This window comes from Fusarium poae, chromosome 3 (assembly GCF_019609905.1).
Source record: "Fusarium poae strain DAOMC 252244 chromosome 3, whole genome shotgun sequence".
In the NCBI taxonomy this organism is placed as follows: domain Eukaryota; kingdom Fungi; phylum Ascomycota; class Sordariomycetes; order Hypocreales; family Nectriaceae; genus Fusarium; species Fusarium poae.
This window is the reverse complement of record NC_058401.1, coordinates 7244534-7261492: the sequence shown is the minus strand read 5'-3', so window position 1 is coordinate 7261492 and position 16959 is coordinate 7244534. Positions and strand designations below refer to the sequence as shown.

The window sequence follows — 16959 nt, the reverse complement described above, 5'->3', positions numbered from 1 at the left end:
TGTCTCTTGGTAACCGCAAATGACCTTCTGTTAACGCAGCGACTACACATAATACAATCTGCAATCTGGCTGAACTCTCGGTAGTAATTTCGATCTCACATATTTTATCGCGTCTTTGCGTAATTTGATCGTCTGCCTAATACGTGCAACCCTGCTACTATTGAATCTTTCAACTTTAGCGTTGGTTTTCTGAAGTAGGAGATAGGCAAATCTCATACTACTGAAATAAACTTCGATTTCTTTCCGCGGGTCTGAGGTTATTATTCTCGTTGCCACCTGAGAATCATCCAAGTTAAACCCTACCGACGCGTCGCCATGGAAGCCGAGACTTTCTATCTATGGGTGACGCGGCGTCTTCAAAGTATATCCTAATTTTGCGACAGTATATTTATGGTCATCTCGACTCAATGCTCTAGTAGAAATCCCCATCAAGCCTGGGCTGAAACTCAACCTGCGTCTTGTTAATATAATGCCTGGTACTAGATCAGTTCAAAGGCGACACGGGACCAAGTCGCATCCGATCTGATTACCCGAAAGATCAGGCTACAACCAATAGATGAGATTCTAGATAAGCTCATCTATCTACCTCGGATCTGTTTGCCAAGACGAACATCCACGTCATCACAATGTAGTCGCATCTCTCTTTGTTCCCCTCATCACTAGCCTCGGGGTGGGATAGCCCAGAACCGACAGGCTTGGTAAGTGTTCCCCCAGCCAAACATGGCTACTCTACTTACCGTTTACTTGACCCGGAGCATCTACCGGTCTTGTCTTCCTCTTTCGTACAAGTTCATACTACCTTAATCCATAGCGTGCCAATGACAAGTGTTGCTTTGAGTGCCATGTCGTCACTTGATTAAGGTTGTGCTGATCCCCCGCACTCTTACCCCGTGGGGGAGAACTTGGCATTGATGAGACTGGATATAAAATGAAGCGATTTTGTCTGCTTTCTCCCATTGTCTTGTCTCGCAGTCTGTTGCAATTTGGACTAAAGACCTGTACTACTATGTCTGCGTTGGATAACCCACATCCCATTTTCTCTGGGGAAGATGGGCGAAAGCGTGAAGATGACGTCGCTCAAAACGACCACATTGAACGAGCAGAGACGACAGCAACGAATGATGACGCTGTATTTTCCAAGTTTCCCAAGATGGACAAGGTTGATGAGTTTGGAGCTCACGCAAAGACCGACCCAAGGGAAATCGCATTGGTGAAGAAGCTGGATAAATACATCATCGTAAGTGCCTGACTGCAAGGCTGTTGAATTATGATAGCTGACAAGGGAATAGCCCATGCTATGGCTTATGTATCTTTTCAATTACCTTGACAGGAATGCGATCGTCAATGCACGTCTCAATAACCTCGAAGAAGACCTTGGTTTGGAAGGCACGCAGTACAATACCTGCGTTTCAATTCTTTTTGTCGGGTACATGTAAGATTCCCGTACCCGGTTGTTGACTCCCCGTGACTAACTCTCGCAGTGCTGGACAAGTCCCCAGTAACATGCTCATCAACAGAGTCAAACCATCATGGTACATGGCTGGCTTCTGTCTTGCATGGTCAATCGTCAGTCTTGTGACGTTTTTGGCGAAAGACTATGCGAGTATGATAGCCCTTCGCTTTTTTCTTGGAGTGACTGAAGCTCCCGTAAGTCATCAGCATTGCCAGCGTATGGATGGTAACTAACACAAGGCAGTTCTACCCCGGAGCTTTGTTTATTCTCAGCATGTTTTATACTCGCAAGGAATTGGCTGTCAGACTAGCTATATTCTACACTGGAAACATGATAGCTAGTTCATTCGCTGGTCTCATCGCAGCAGCTGTGTTTGCTGGTCTTGATCAAACTCACGGCCTGGCTGGTTGGCAGTGGTATGTAAACCGTGTTTCGGCATTAATGTGCACCCTTTGACAGATCTTGACAGGCTCTTTATCATCCAAGGTGCTCTTTCGATTTGTACCGCCATACTGGCATTTATCTTTTTGCCCGACCATCCTTTAACGACTCGTTGGTTATCTGAAGAGCAGCGTCAACTAGCCTACAACCGTATTCACACTGACACGACTGATGTCCGAGAGAAAACAAGCGTATGGGTCGGTCTTCGCGAATCAGCCTCTGATTGGCGAACATGGGCCTTGTGTCTCATGTACAATCTCCATCTCTCCTCTGTCGGTTTCCAAAACTTCCTCCCTTCTGTCATGGAGACGCTAGGCTATAATCGAACAATCACTCTAGTCTTGACATGTCCGCCTTATCTCCTTGCCGCCGTTGTCGGCATCGTCATGGCATGGACATCGGGCCGATGGAACGAGCGTACCATGCACATTACCATCTGCAAGTGCATCGTAATGGTAGGGTTCATCATCGCTGTTTCAACACTTAATCTTGGCGCCCGGATGTTTAGCATTTACCTTTTTGTTGGTTTCAGTTTCGGCATCAACAATATTATTCTAGCATGGATCAGTGCTACTGTGGGACAGACCAGTGAGAAAAAAGCGGTATCACTGGCAATTTGCAACACGTTTGGGAATCTTGCCCATGTCTACACGGCTTATTTGTGGCCCTCTTCCCATGAGCCCAGATATACTGTGGCTTGGGTTGCGAGTATCGCTTTTTCTCTGGGTGTTATTGTGATTGCTTGGGGGTTAAAGATGCACTTGAAGCGACAAAATGAGAAGACGAGAAGGGAACATCCAGAAGTTACCAACTTTTATGTTTACTAAGCGTTGAGGGAGGAAGGTATCACGCGTATGATCACGTGTTCATTTGATAGATCTTGCCCTCAGTCCTTCAACTAAATTAAATATTGAGTTATTTATAATGACTTCATTAATCTCGCTTTCGATAAAAAAATCATTGAGAAATTATTCTAGAAAGTGTGGTAGTTGGTAAATTAGGACGTTTTGGTTGTGATCCGGCCATATGAAGTAGAAGGTCAGGAGAGTCAAAACGACAAGCGCGAATACCAATTGAAGCCTCGGGGGCGACAGGCAACACTCATCAATGGGACTTTTTTTTTTTGCAATTTAATCAAGACAATAAATTAATTCTACTTTTATGTTATCTAACTCTTGTCCAATATTATATCTGGTAGATTGACAGTCTTCCTTCGTGATTGCAAGCACAATTCTCTGAGCACTACCCTGGAGTGCGATAAAAGTCTCTCGATCTACGCGTCTTCATGTTATCAGAATATGTCTTGACGCTCGCTAGATATGCAAATCTTTTTCCCCCCTCCCTCTCGGACCTTTTTCGTCACACTCAAGCTTCAGCAGACCCATACCTGGGATTTCAGATCTTGTCAACCTCAGAGCGGATTGAGAATGAACCCCTTGAGCAAAAATACAATGTCTCACATTCACAATCGCCACTACTAATGTCAATCTTGTCGCAAATCTCGATAGATAAAGATAAACTATTATTAATGGGTTTGAACGGCGGCACCGATAAGAATTGGTCAATGCCATGCCGATCTTGTGTCACTTTACGACAACTTTGCAGGATGCATTGGCGTAGGTGGGATATGATATGCCTATACGCGTCGTCCTTGTTGTAACAAAGAGTTTAATGCGGGTGAAACAAGCACTGATGCCAAGTAATAACCATTGTCAGGGCTATTGTCAATATTATATCCAGAGTGTCTGCTCTGTAGAGAGTATGTGATCTATTAATAACATGGGAACCGCTCAAGTGTAATGTGAACAGTAAACTTTCTTGAAAAGGGGGAGATCAGCAGAACACGGACAGGATGAGGAATCACCAGACAAGTCTTCCCACTTCCGCTCCTCTCTCCCACCGACAGACAGACGACAAAGCACTCCACTTCCACCCCTGTCCCTTGACCGGTACTCTTGGCGCCAAAGCTGGGCAATGTTTTGGTCTGTCGGCCCCATTATAAGTGTCTTGGCCGGAGCCACAGTTTAGACAAGCTTAACTAATAAGCTTGTAATAAGCTTAACTGCCAAGTCAGCCGCCAAGCGCCAAGTTAGACGCCAAGCGCCAAGCGCTCACATCGCAATCTTTCTGAGACGTCTTATTGGACTTTTACGAGTCGCACCGTCGTCATGGTCTCAATATCACCGCTACAAGCCAAGAAAATAACTTGTCACACGGGGCTTACTCGAGTCTTGGTTTTCTCTTGGAAGACTCGATATTGAGCCAAAGCAATGTCTGTCGAGTCCTACCGCCCACCTCTGATTTTCCTTCATTCCTCTTGTTTCTCTCCCGTCCATGATGCCCTGCCGATCACTTTCTATTGCTTCTTGAAGCCTTGCGTCTAAACATTTAAGCATAGACACTCCAAGCCTCAACACAACACGTCAAGCGAAACAAAGATCTACAACTGTCGTCAGCTCTTGAGCCTCTTTAGATAACGTGTATCAAGGTTGAATCAACCAGTGTAGCGAGTAGTGATAAGACACATCGCATATAGTGTATCTCTACTCTCTCTAGTGGTAACGTCATTGGACAGCGGACGAGGGAATGTCTCAAATCTGCCACTATTCAAGTTTCCGTTGATCAAAATACGTTGCAAGCCTGACGGATAGCAGCGTGTAATAGTTTTGCCCATATCACAGACACAACCTTATCGTGAAACCCCGGAACCCCAAATTTCCTGTTTCTAGCGCTTGAATCATCCGCGCAGATCGTGTGCTCTAGCACTGACTCTCCTCATCTCGCCTGCCCACGTCCCGTTACCTGTTAGCTGTCACCACCTATATGCCATCCCTCTTTGGCTATGGTCACCCCTGGTTTACCTATTTCAGGTTCCGTTTCCTTTGTGTTTGAGGCATTTTCCTGACCCGCATGGCCGTGCTTGCCCTTCTGTATAAGAAGCTTTCAGAACCCAGGCTACGCAACAGATGGATTGAGTGACCCACGGATCTGCCCTTTGTGTATGCTTTTTTGATCGTTCGTCAGTCCAACCACTCCATAAAATTGCCACAGTACTTGTTCATCAGAAGAAGTATTAAGCCCAGTGTTTTCTGCTCAATTCTTGATTTGTTTGTTCATACAAATTTTCATGTTTTGTTTGCATTAGGGGATTCGTGTCGTCGACACACTGAGCACAGTGATACAACTTGCCAGCCATCTTCACACACACCGCATCAGACTTGACTATTGTCTCGTCTCTCTTGATCCAACCATTTCAGCCACGCTCAGCAGGTCTCAGCGCAGCCCAACACCGACTTATCAAAAGGCGACCAACCAGCCTCTATATACTTCAAAACCCAATTTCGAAGTGATCTGATTATCTCCTGATAAAGTCAACCACAATGCCTACTCTTCATTTAAGCGACCTCAACGTGGTGTTGGCAGTTCTTGGTATGTGCAACTCCTTTTTCTGGGCGAGTCTTGGTGGTGACGCGGTTTGACTCTGCCCAGCCCTTGGCATACTTGGCATTCTGACACAGTACAACAGGTGCTTTCATGACACTTTATGGTGTGATTTCAGTGAAGCTCAAGCAACAATGGTACCTTGGAGAAGCTCGTAAGTTATGTTCTTTTCTGTTTGACACAAGGTCACTAACATGGTGTGACCTTTAGTACCTGCCATGGTGGTTGGCATTATTCTTGGCCCAGTATCAGCCAAGTTCCTCGATAGCGAAAGATGGGGTTCCGCAGAGCCCGGCCAGACTGGCGATATCGCGCTGGGTCTCATGCGCGTGGTAATTGGTGTGCAGCTCGTGATAGCAGGCTATCAGCTGCCCGCCAAGTACAACATCAAGCGCTGGAAGGAGATGCTCATCTGCCTTCTCCCCGTCATGACCCTGATGTGGCTGTTAACCACTGGCTGTATCATGGCCACTATTCCTAAGCTTAACCTTCTCGGAGCCATGGTCATTGCTTCATGTGTTACCTGCACCGACCCTGTTCTGTCGCAGGCCGTCGCCAAGGGTCCTTTCGCCGACAAGTATGTCCCTCGACACCTGCGAGAGATCATCTCCTCTGAGGCTGGTGCCAATGATGGTTTCGGCTTTCCCTTCCTCATGTTTGCGACATATCTCATGCGCCACGCCCATGAGGGCCCAGCCGGAGATATCGATGCTGCCAAGATGCTGCACGCTCGCGCCGAAGACGTGGGTCGTCTCGGTGGTGGCGTCGGTGAAGCCATGAAGAACTGGTTTCTAGAAACCTGGCTCTACTACGTCGTTATGGGTATGGCTTATGGAGCCGTGGTGGGTTACATCTCATGCCGCAGCATCAAATTTGCTCTTCGAAGGTAAGTCAAGGGACCCATTTCTGCAGGGAATAATTGCTGACATTACTTGCAGGAGCTGGATTGATGAGCAATCTTACCTGCTCTTCCCTGTCGCCATCGGTCTTTTCATCATCGGAACCTGTGGAGCCATCGGCACAAACGACCTTGTCGCTTGCTTCGTCGCTGGAAACCTCCTCAACTGGGATGGAAACTTTCTTGCCGAGACTTATCGACGACACGATGAAGTCAACCACTGTTTGGATGTTCTTCTGAACTTTGGTGGATTTATGTTTATCGGAACAGCCATTCCCTGGGCCGAGTTCCACGACCCCGAGGGTACCGGCGTCACCATTGGACGTCTGTTTGGTCTCGGCTTCATGGTCCTCATCTTCCGACGTATCCCTGCCATCATTGCTCTATACAAACTGATGCCCAAGGTGGTCCAGAACATGAAAGAAGCTCTCTTCATGGGCTACTTTGGACCCATTGGTGTCGGCGCCGTGTTTTACCGCGAACACATGCGTCACCTCTTCCCTCATCCCGAAGATGCCGATCAAGAAGAGAATGACATGCTCAACGTTACTGGCCCAGTGATCTACTGGCTTGTTCTCTTTTCCATTGTGGTCCACGGTCTATCTATCCCCGCCCTCAACGCCTTCTACCAGTGGCGCGGAGTTGAACCCATCCAAGACGACGCTGTGTCCATTCGTCGCAAGTCTTTCACAATGGCTACGCCCAGCAACGCCATTACCGCAGACGAGGACAACTTTATCGCCTTCAACCGCTTCAGCCGGCCCGACGTGGACGGATCAATGGTTCTTGGCGAGGTCCCACCTGCAGTTCATGCACGAAACGAGTTTGCTGTCTTTTCCGGAACTCATTCCTCCGAGGAAGATACAGTGGAGAGAGAGAAGGAAGAGGCGGAGAGGAGGCGCCGTGGAAGAACCATTCAGTATTTGGTATAGATTAGCGTGTATTTTAGACCTCTCATTTAGAATTAAGCATGGAGCATAGTTAGCGAGACTTCTGCAATGTTATGACATTTTTTTTGACTCCATTATCTGCTTTTTATCTTGTGAATGCTACTGTCCAGCCTTCTTGTTGGCATAAGCCACTGGGTGTAAGCTCATTGACGTCAAGGTGCAGAGGACAAATCATGATCACGAGTGGCAATAACTCCGCCGATGGTTTTGATCCTTCCAGAAACCTCAAGTGGAGAAATGGTGGTGAAGCTAGCAGCATCCGGAAGACGAGGGATTGTACCTTTCTGAACTCAATGGCAGAGTTGCATTTCCGCTGCCTTGTATGAACTGGCCAATTGCAGAGACAACCCATCCGACCCATCGCCTACATCCCAGTTAGGCAGACGTCTGTCAGGTGATGACCTTGGTTCCTCCTGTGACTCCTCAATCCTTCACCAGTTTCTCTTGAGAATCCACGGAACAGACATGCCGAGGTGCACCGAGACAAGACCCAATGCCAAGAAAGATCGTACTTCGACAAGGTATCTCTAACCACGTTACTCTTACGTTCCAGTGGTTTGCATTTATCCCTGTCGCCAACATCACCAGGAATCGTATTCATGCAAGTAAGTGCTTGGCAATACCAAGACAAGAGACCATCCCTGGTGGGCAGATGTATATTATTTCACTACAATTCACTTCCATGCACAGAAACATTAGTGAAACATTTACTCAACCACTGAACCTCTGGACTGAACATATTATTATAGTCTTCGACGAAATGGATTGGACAAGCGACCTCACATGTCATCTCGGAGATAAGCCTAAACCCATGGTCAATGGCCAGGTTGTGCTAACGAAGAATTATGCAGATGCCTTCCTCTTTTCTAGAATATCCAACATTTCCAACAGAGCAGGAACAAATTCCTTTGTCTCGCACTGAAACCCCTCATGATGACCCGGCACAGTCATACGTGGACACCCCAAAATCTCGGCCTGATACTCAATCGCTCTCGCATAAAACGCTTCCTTACACCTAACGCCTCTCATCACCCCTATACTAGTCTTGTTCTCCTTGATGCGGATGAAATTGGGACAATAACCTAGCTGTGAGGGAAATTCATACTCCCAAAAGTTGCGAGCGTTTTCTGGTTCAGGAGACTGAGATTTTGGGAGACCTTCGTCCTTATATCCGATCAAGCATTTATCGAATTCCGCTGCGACAGCGTCCAGGCCTTTGGTTTTGTGTAATTCAATGAGACCATACATCCAATCGTATATTTCGCTCGCTTCAGGCATGAGGACGGAGATTCCGGCTTCGTGCGAGATCAGATGGACTACCATATCTGGAAAGTCGTGGGCGAACTGATATCCGATGATACCACCACTACTGCTCCCGAATATGATCGCTTTCTCTAAGCCTATAGCCTTTATGACGGCTCGCAAATCTCGTGCTTGTTGAGTCATACTCAATGGTTTGTTGACTGGGACTTGACTGGCTGACATCTGACGTCTGTCAAAAGTTGCACAAGTGAAACGGCCTGATAGAGCAGCTATAATGTTGTTGAACTGTCTTCCGTGGCCGTTTCCGCCTGGCACAAAGATCATGAGAGGGCCGCTGCCTTGGTACCAGTAATGCAGGTCGCAACCTTCATTGTGGACTGTTGTTCGAGTAGGGTTAAAATCCATGATGGGCGATAGCGTATTTGCTAGTCAAGTGAGTATTCAGGCTCAAGATGTTCAGGCAAGACTTACAATTATGTAGAAGTGATGTCGAAAGGCGAAACTGCGAAACTGCGCGGTGTTGGATTTAGCCTAAAGGCATATCATAACTATCGAAATCAGACGACGTGAGTCAGGCCGCATTCACATCTGTCGCCGAAGGATTCACACCAACAAAAGTCCCCGGCCAGACTGCAGCCCTTCAAATTGACCGCAAGAACTAGTCGCATGACTTCTAGTAGCTCAATTCTCTATCCTTCGCAACACGCTCATAAACGTGGTGACGCCTGATTCCAGGATTCAAATCAAAAGGATAATGGTTTCAAAAGCCCTAGAATATTTGGCGAATATACACAATGATGACACCGACCAGCTTAAACCTCCAAATTGTCCTCACCGACTTGCACCGCTTTGCCCATAATCCTCACAACCTTTGCATCGCGAACCCACTCGACAGTCAACTCACCACCCTCCCTAGACTGCTGCAAGCATTTTAATGTGTCTCCAGTCAAGTGACGGTGATACTGCTTAAGTCGTGCGGTAGTCTCGGCGTTCGACAAAGCATGTGGAATAATAGCTCGGTGAGCGGAACCCGTCTTGGGATTGTCAGTGAGGTTTACAGTGGAAAACGGCAGTTGACCTACCGCGATATCTTCCGCAATGTGATTTCCAATCGCATTGATCACACGGGTATGAATGTGCTCTGTCGAGGCCGTTGAGATTTGGAAGATGTAGATGAATTTGTTGAGGGAAGCCTAGACTGTTAACGAGATTCCTCGTATGTTTAGACCAAACTCACCAATTTCGTTGGGTCAATGACCAGACCCCTCAGATCAAGTTCAGGGCTGTATTCCAAAAGAAGATACTGATCTGCTTCAAACAAACCAACAGGCTCGCTACGGCCTTCCCACTGCGAACCAGTCGATTGCTCAAACAATTTCCTCAGCTCTCCCCACCTATTATCCTTCTGTCTCACGGCAGGAAGGTCAAGGAGTTCCGGAAACTCAATGCCCACAAGGTTAGCATCTTCGAATGGACTCTGGTATAGCGACGCAGAGACGATACCATGAAGCCTCGTTAGATATCTCAGTGTCTGAGGTACATTTGGCAAAGTGCTGAACAGATGTTGAGACAAGGCAAGAGTTGCATGGCCGCAGAGTGGTGCTTCATGGAGAGGGTTGAACCAACGGACGGCGAAGTGAGGAGCATCGTCATTGGATGGGCTGAGAGGGACTGCGAAAGCTATCATGGGATAGTTTAACTTGGTGGCAATCTCTTGGAGATTTGAAGCTGGAGGGAATATCTCATATGGGAACTCTGCGTTCGGATCGTACTGGAAAGCATTGCTTGGCCCGGGGAGAATGATGACTCCGGCGGGATTGCCAATGGCACGGTCCGAGGCAAAAGCATTGTAGGTCGTTACAGTAGAGGCCATTGCGATTGGATTCAGTTGAAGTTGTTGGAGGTTAACCGATCTGAGAGACTTGTGATATTTATTTATTTCTTTCTTTCTTGGTCTGCATCAATTGGACTCAAGGACCCATCGCAAAGGCGCGATGATGACTCTTTGCCCCGCACGCCATCCCCATCTTAGGTCGTCTCATTACCAATCCAACTTCTGACTCAGCGAAGATTGTACAGTCATAGTCATATTAAAATAGAGTAAAAATGAACTCTTAGAGGAGAGACACAAATTAATTGATGTAAATCTCGCTATAATGACTGGGGATTATAGTTATTTTTGGAGTCGTTGGGTTGTTGAAGCTGGAATTATCATGACGCAATGGACAACTTATCTCAAAGAGTTCAAATATTAATATTAGCTAGACTTGATACAATCGATCGCCCAACTCCAGAATGTCCCAGTCCGCAAATTCCTTATCGTTCGTTAAAATTATTGGAAAAGTCCCTTGAACACATTGTCCAAATGAGCTTGGACCGGGCCAGCCATCTTCTCCCTGATACCTGCCAAAACCTTCTCATTATCCGCCGACTCACTCTTCTCATTGATCAGGAATACTCCACCAGAAGACCGCTTAGCCTTCTCAAGTCCCTGAGGTACAGGGTCCGCGAAGGACTCAGTCTCCTCGACAGTGTATCTTGCGTTGGTAGCGTAAAACAGTGCCCGAGCAGCCACATCCTCGGGGCTCGCAAAGAACAGGCCACCTAAAGGAGTAACAATCCATTGAAGCAGGAAACCAATGATACCACTAGATCCGCGAGAAAGAAGCGGTGTTGCAGTCAGACCAGGGAAAGCGTGGACGAAGCTAATCTTTGGGTTCTCTTGTGCAAAACGTTCCAAGACGAGGGTGAGCATGGTAGCAGCTTGGTTGGCGGAAGATGCGACACCATAGTTCCCGGGCTTGGCGAGGTCGAGGTCGTCTTCAACTAAAGGACCTTCCATGCCACCGGCGAGAATGTTGACGACATGAGGGTTTGCGCTGCGGTTGAGAAGAGGGAGCAGTGTCTGGATGGAGCGGACACGGCTGTAAAAGCGCGTTGTGAGAGACGGCTCTAGCTTTTCCTTTGTTTCTATGCACCGTTAGTCTCTGATTGACAAGTTAATTACAGTGAGTAGCTTACCTTTTCTTCCCTCAAATGACATGAATCCGACAGACATGAACAAGATGTCGACCTTATCCTCACGCCTTGAGATCTCTTGCATAGCAGCATCAGCTTCTTTGACAAGGGAAACATCTCGCTCAATAAATTCGATGGTGGCGGATGGATTGCTCTGTCGAAGCTCGGCGATGAGCGGTGTCGCTGCAGAAGCACTTCGGCCGACGATGTAAATGGTTGGAGACTTTCCGTCTGTGGCAATGGCGAGTTGCTTAATTGTGCTACGGCCGATACCCGATGTGGCACCAAGGAAGACGGCGGTGAGGTTTTGAGGGAGGGTTTGGGGGAGAGTTGTCGAGTTGGATGCCTTGATTGTCTTGATTGCGACCATTTTGATGGTTACTCGTTGGCTAGCCGGGAGGGGGTGCCAACTAAGCAAGCTTAGTTGGCCACAAAAGTATGAGACAAGGCGAAAAGTGTGAGACATCCCGGAAGATGCCCACTTGGCGTGATTTGCACCAAAATACCATTTTTTTCAATCAAATGACACTCAAATCTTGTCAAAATAGGCTCAAACTGATGAAAAGGCGTAGTTTGAAGCTTCTATTGATTTATTGGCTATTTCAGAGTGGGAGAAATGACTGCGACGGCTCTGGTGATGCTCTGGCAAGGGAAACAGCTTCCCTGCCAAAATGTGCCGTATATCTGTTTTCTTAGCCAATAAGGCTATCTTCTTGTGCCGTTCTTATTCCCCTGATGATATCACGAAGTGACTCATGAAGCTGCGTGTGGTGTTGATAGGGACAAGGAGTTGAGGGAAGTGTAGGTAGTGATGACTCAGAGTCAGGTGCACAGGGCGGCGATGAGGGCATCTCGACTTCGCTGCCGCCGGCGACTTCAATTACAGGAAGAATCTCGTCTTCTTCATCCATTTCCTCGTGCTCGTGTGCTTGTGTGAGGTTGAAAGTGACCGTATCATCACTGTGAGGGAGGCCGGTGAGATCAACGGCGCTGAGGGGCTTCGCGGCATACTGTGCCTTGCGGATAGCTTCACGCACATCATCAGGGAGTTGTGTATCTATCATATAGCCGTCAGTCTCTTCTTTCAGTGCTTGAGTCATTTGTGAACGCTGTGTATCCATAGATAAATAGTCATATTGCTTCCCTGTGTGCTCCAACCACTGCTTGAACTGCAGCCTCTTTGGTATGCCGTTGACGATAACTTCTTTATTCTCTCGCCACTCATCCTTGAGGCGGTTCATCTCCTTGATGATGACAGATCGTGTGAATCGTATACCCTGCTTATGTTGCTTCTTCTTATCGTCGGCGATAGCCTCCTCTTGTTGATCTCGCAGATCTTGCAGCGATACTGTAGGAATAAGGTCAGAGACAGTCTTTGCGCGGCGGCCTCGCTTTCTCTCGTGATACCGCTTTTCGATGCGAGTTCTTCGATCATCCACGTACTTTTTGATAACATCCTCAAGCACCACAGCTTCATGAACGATGTTGCGAATGTGCCGGAGCCCTGCGAGCGTAGGAGAACTGAGGATATCGTGATATCGCTCGCCGATGGTCTCGGCGGTGCTGGAAGCGGCGTGAAATCGCATATCTGAGGGAAGAAGTGAGAAATGAGCAGGCGTGAAGGTCTTCTTCTTCTTGAGCTGCTTCCTGAGAAGATATTCTATGGCAGGTCGGTCTGTGGGAGGGTAGATGCCCGTTTTTTGGAAGCCCGAGATGATGTGAGCGGCAGTGAAGCCTTCATTAAAGATCTCCTGATTTTGGTGAGAAAAGGGGCCTTTTTCGGTGAAGGCTGATTAAGAAGGCACATACCTGAAAAGCTCCTGCAAAGGCACGCCGGCCAAAGGTAAGATTTCCCTTCCGCAACGCCTCACGAAGCTTCTTCTGATGCGCTTCCTTCAGAATTGAAATACGCCTACATCCATTGGCTGGAGTATATGCGTTGAATGAGGCGGAAGAAATGCTACGAGAATATTGAACTTTATCATATATTCTCGTAATTCGAATGAGCCGTGGCCTGTGAAGCCGTCGATAACGAGCAGCCGCCATACAGCCTCATCATCAGGCCTCGCCGCGGGAGGCATATCGTGAGTAACCAAGCGGTTATTTGTATCCTGAAGGTGCTCATTACACCCAAACCACTCTTCAAAAATCAAGCTGACGTTTCTGTACAGTAGCAGATTTCTCCCACGAGCATCGGTTGAAGTGCTTCGCCCACTCGAGCGTTATCGCCGCACTTGAGAATGCCGAGTCTGACTGAGCGAAGCGCATATCAGGATCGCCTTCAATGAACGCCCACTCAAGCGTTGGCAACGACTTGAAGATCAGCCAGGGGGGCGTTGTTGCGCCGGCTGCGTTGCCTGAGCCGATGACTGTGCAAGTCTCGCGATCTTGCGGAGAAAATACCTCTGTTGCTGACTTCTTCTTGGTGCGTACAACGAGGCATTCCATCTTATCTCGTAGCATTCCGACTCTAACTCCTGCTTCATCTGCATTCCAGGTCTCTGATGCACCGATATTGTACTTCGTCATCACATCGCTGAGGCGTTGGAACCACTCCTTCGTATCATCAACGCCGCCTTCCTCATATTCGGCACGCGAAGCTTCTCTCGACTTCAATATCGATTTCGCAAGCTCAGGATGATCATCGCGGAAGCGAGAGTACCACATCTTGCTCACAGGTCTCGCATCAGGATCACGGCGGCGCCGCAGAGTAAGTGCTGCATCTTCTATTTCCCACTTGGAGGCAGGCAGGCCTGACTTTTCCATCCAGATGATATAACACACGATAGCTTCTTCTTCCTCATCCGTGAGTTGCCGCGGGCGCCCCATCTTAGGATCGACAACATCCTCATAATCTACGGTATTCGCAGCCTCAAGTCTCTTGACGATGCGGCCGATAGATGCACGAGCAGAGCCGGCATATCGAGCTTCAGCAGCACGAAGAGTCAGTGGCTTCTTTCGGCGGCCGGCAGCATCACGATTGAGACCGCGGCGAAGTCGCTGGCGTGAAAGAACAACGGCCTGAGCAGCTCTCAGATTTGATTGTGAGGGCATAATTTTGATGGACGTGATATATGACTTTTTTACTGATTGATGTCCTAGAAATCATTGGTTTTGGCGGGCAAAAGTCATGATTTTGCGACAGCAGCCTGTGCGGGGTTGTCTCACACTTTTCGCCTTGTCTCATACTTTTGTGGCCAACTAAGCTTGCTTAGTTGGCACCCCCTCCCGGCTAGCCAACGAGTATTAGTGAGGATTGATCCGGATGCAGCCCGATTGTGGTCTGAATGACATGTGAGTCTGATGTGATTGGCTGGGTAAGTGAATCTCGGACAACTTGGCGTTTCCCGAAGGTTACACGATGTGTCGACAAGCTAACAATGCTGACAATGTCAGCCCTACACCACTACCTCTAAGCTAGATCTGGACGTCTCGGGTTTGCGAAAATTCACCGAGAATGATATGGAATCACAGTTTATTATGCTACCAGTTTGGTCACTGTAGCCCAAGCATCAAATCTGCTAGCAAAAGGATGGTGTAATATGGCGGAGCTTCAACACGCTCTGGGTGATCGGAGTGTCTTCGATGTTTCGACACAAAACTGACCATTGCGCACAGTTGAGAAGACAGGCCACTCACTGCCGACATATCCAGGTCATTGAGCGGGATCTAGCAGGTGGGTGGATAAAAAGTGAGGACCTACCGCTCATGGTTTCGCATTACCGTTGCGGGAATTTGCTTTGCGATGGGCCTCCTACATCGTAAGCATCCCGGGTATCCATTGTAGTGCGGCTACACGCAATCAACATCAAAACCGAAAACCCTATCGCATAGCTTGTTTGTTTCCCCTGCAAGTGACAACCGGCGACAAGACCGGTGATTAGATAGCTGATAAGATAGGCTTGGACCGAATCTAATCCGAGCAGGGATAGCTCCATTGGTTGCGATCCTCTCGTTAAAAGCAGGATCAACTTGCTTCTTAGGTAGAAAAAAAAAAGGCTTATTAAATACCGCAAAAGTCATGCTAAATATGATGCAAGTAGCTGGTCATCACAGAATGCGACCACGCAATAAATGCGAATGCAAGGTTCCGCATCTCATGGCCGTCGATGATTTATACATGTTGCAGGAGGCCGACCATCTTGACGGGTGAGTCGGAACTATCGCCGGGCCGGTAACAAGGATTCTATATTTTAAGATATTATGCAATTTCTCCAATCTATTTCACTTCTCTTTGTTTAGGTCTCCTTGACATAACACTAAGACAGAAGGAGCCCCAGAAGAACAGACCTCACTGCCTACCAACCCTGGCTCATTTCACGATGGAAACGCCAGGACTTGACCAGTTTCTTGTGTCTTTGAAAGAGTATGTTTGGTCTGACGACTTACTGGAGTCGCTACTGACATAATCCATAGGTACTACAACACGAGCGATCTATCTGATGCTGTTATCACTTGCGAAGATAAAGTTTTCAAAATCCACAGGATTGTCCTGTCAGCGCATTCCAAGTACTTTGCGAAACAACTAAACGGCAATTGGAAGGTGCGTATCGTTGTGAATATCCTCTCGATTGGCTATTAACAGTTATAAGGAAACATCTGAAAGGAAAGTCGAGATCAAAGACTTCGATCCCAGTGTTGTGGAAGCCATGCTGTGCTTCGTCTATTCCTTCGACTACAGAAACACCTGTGGTACCTCTTCTATGATATTCGACGCTCAGGTCTATCAAATCGCCGACAAATACGACATTCCGGCGCTCAAAGCTCATTCGAAAGAGAAATTCGCGTCAGCTGTTGCTGCTGGTTGGAATATGGACGATTTCCCACTTTCTGTCAGCGTGGTCTATGACTCTACGCCCCAAGAAGACAGGGGACTTCGTGACTTGGCGGTGGAGATCTCTCGAAAGAACATTGATACACTGCTCGGACGCGACGGCTTCTGTGAACTCCTCAGAAAGACTGCTGACTTTGCCGCTGATTTGATTCCTTTCTTGTGTGGTGGACCTTCCTGCGGCATGCGCTACAAATGCCCTTCATGTGCCCACAAGTTTCACGGAGATTATAATAAAGGTAGTTTTTACTGCCCAAAATGCGCCGAAAGGTATTCAGACTGGGTCTCATACCAGACACAGGATTAAAGACAGCCGAAACGTTGACTTTGGAGGCTGCGCCGTTGTAAGACAACAGAAGAAGGCCAACAAATGGAACCGTTATTTGATGTAACACGAGATAGAGTCCTTCCAGTACTTGGTCGCGCTTGGGAGATCAATAAACAAAAGTTCATCAATGTTTTTAACCCATGTTCCTGTAGCTCTTCTTCGCCAATTAGAGATTGTAACCTGCGAGGCTGAAAGCACGATTCATCTACAAAAACGTCATCAATCCCTATTAGGTTTGTTCTCTCTCTCAACTTAAGTCTCATTTTAGGTATCTCTGAGCTAGCCTGGCATTAACAGGGAAAGGACCAGTAATAATGACAGTATCTACACGGATGA

At 47.6% G+C, this 16959-nt stretch overlaps 8 protein-coding genes across 8 annotated transcripts; 3 read left to right on the top strand and 5 right to left on the bottom strand.

The window, feature by feature from the left end:
• Nucleotides 1-1006: 1006 nt before the first annotated feature.
• Nucleotides 1007-2721, top strand: FPOAC1_009839 (uncharacterized protein; the record flags this gene model as incomplete). Its single annotated transcript, XM_044854254.1, has 5 exons — nt 1007-1237; nt 1290-1432; nt 1482-1647; nt 1697-1869; nt 1923-2721. The coding sequence occupies 5 exons, from the start codon at nt 1007-1009 to the stop codon at nt 2719-2721; spliced, it is 1512 nt and encodes a 503-aa protein (XP_044706924.1).
• A 2553-nt stretch (nt 2722-5274) lies between these two features.
• Nucleotides 5275-7165, top strand: FPOAC1_009838 (uncharacterized protein; the record flags this gene model as incomplete). The annotated part of the gene is made up of 4 exons (XM_044854253.1): nt 5275-5323; nt 5421-5489; nt 5546-6221; nt 6274-7165. 4 exons carry the CDS (start codon nt 5275-5277, stop codon nt 7163-7165), a joined length of 1686 nt encoding a protein of 561 aa, XP_044706923.1.
• Nucleotides 7166-8026: 861 nt separating this feature from the next.
• Nucleotides 8027-8851, bottom strand: FPOAC1_009837 (uncharacterized protein; the record flags this gene model as incomplete). The annotated part of the gene is made up of 1 exon (XM_044854252.1): nt 8027-8851. One exon carries the CDS (start codon nt 8849-8851, stop codon nt 8027-8029), a length of 825 nt encoding a protein of 274 aa, XP_044706922.1.
• Nucleotides 8852-9258: 407 nt separating this feature from the next.
• On the bottom strand, nt 9259-10319 carry FPOAC1_009836 (uncharacterized protein; the record flags this gene model as incomplete). Its single annotated transcript, XM_044854251.1, has 3 exons — nt 9259-9480; nt 9529-9639; nt 9684-10319. The coding sequence occupies 3 exons, from the start codon at nt 10317-10319 to the stop codon at nt 9259-9261; spliced, it is 969 nt and encodes a 322-aa protein (XP_044706921.1).
• A 459-nt stretch (nt 10320-10778) lies between these two features.
• Nucleotides 10779-11834, bottom strand: FPOAC1_009835 (uncharacterized protein; the record flags this gene model as incomplete). Its single annotated transcript, XM_044854250.1, has 2 exons — nt 10779-11416; nt 11468-11834. The coding sequence occupies 2 exons, from the start codon at nt 11832-11834 to the stop codon at nt 10779-10781; spliced, it is 1005 nt and encodes a 334-aa protein (XP_044706920.1).
• A 322-nt stretch (nt 11835-12156) lies between these two features.
• FPOAC1_009834 (uncharacterized protein) lies at nt 12157-13545 on the bottom strand (the record flags this gene model as incomplete). Its single annotated transcript, XM_044854249.1, has 3 exons — nt 12157-13215; nt 13274-13345; nt 13381-13545. 3 exons carry the CDS (start codon nt 13543-13545, stop codon nt 12157-12159), a joined length of 1296 nt encoding a protein of 431 aa, XP_044706919.1.
• A 61-nt stretch (nt 13546-13606) lies between these two features.
• On the bottom strand, nt 13607-14518 carry FPOAC1_009833 (uncharacterized protein; the record flags this gene model as incomplete). Its single annotated transcript, XM_044854248.1, has 1 exon — nt 13607-14518. The coding sequence occupies one exon, from the start codon at nt 14516-14518 to the stop codon at nt 13607-13609; it is 912 nt and encodes a 303-aa protein (XP_044706918.1).
• Nucleotides 14519-15521: 1003 nt separating this feature from the next.
• On the top strand, nt 15522-16602 carry FPOAC1_009832 (uncharacterized protein; the record flags this gene model as incomplete). Its single annotated transcript, XM_044854247.1, has 4 exons — nt 15522-15613; nt 15729-15830; nt 15881-16007; nt 16057-16602. 4 exons carry the CDS (start codon nt 15522-15524, stop codon nt 16600-16602), a joined length of 867 nt encoding a protein of 288 aa, XP_044706917.1.
• Nucleotides 16603-16959: the final 357 nt, after the last annotated feature.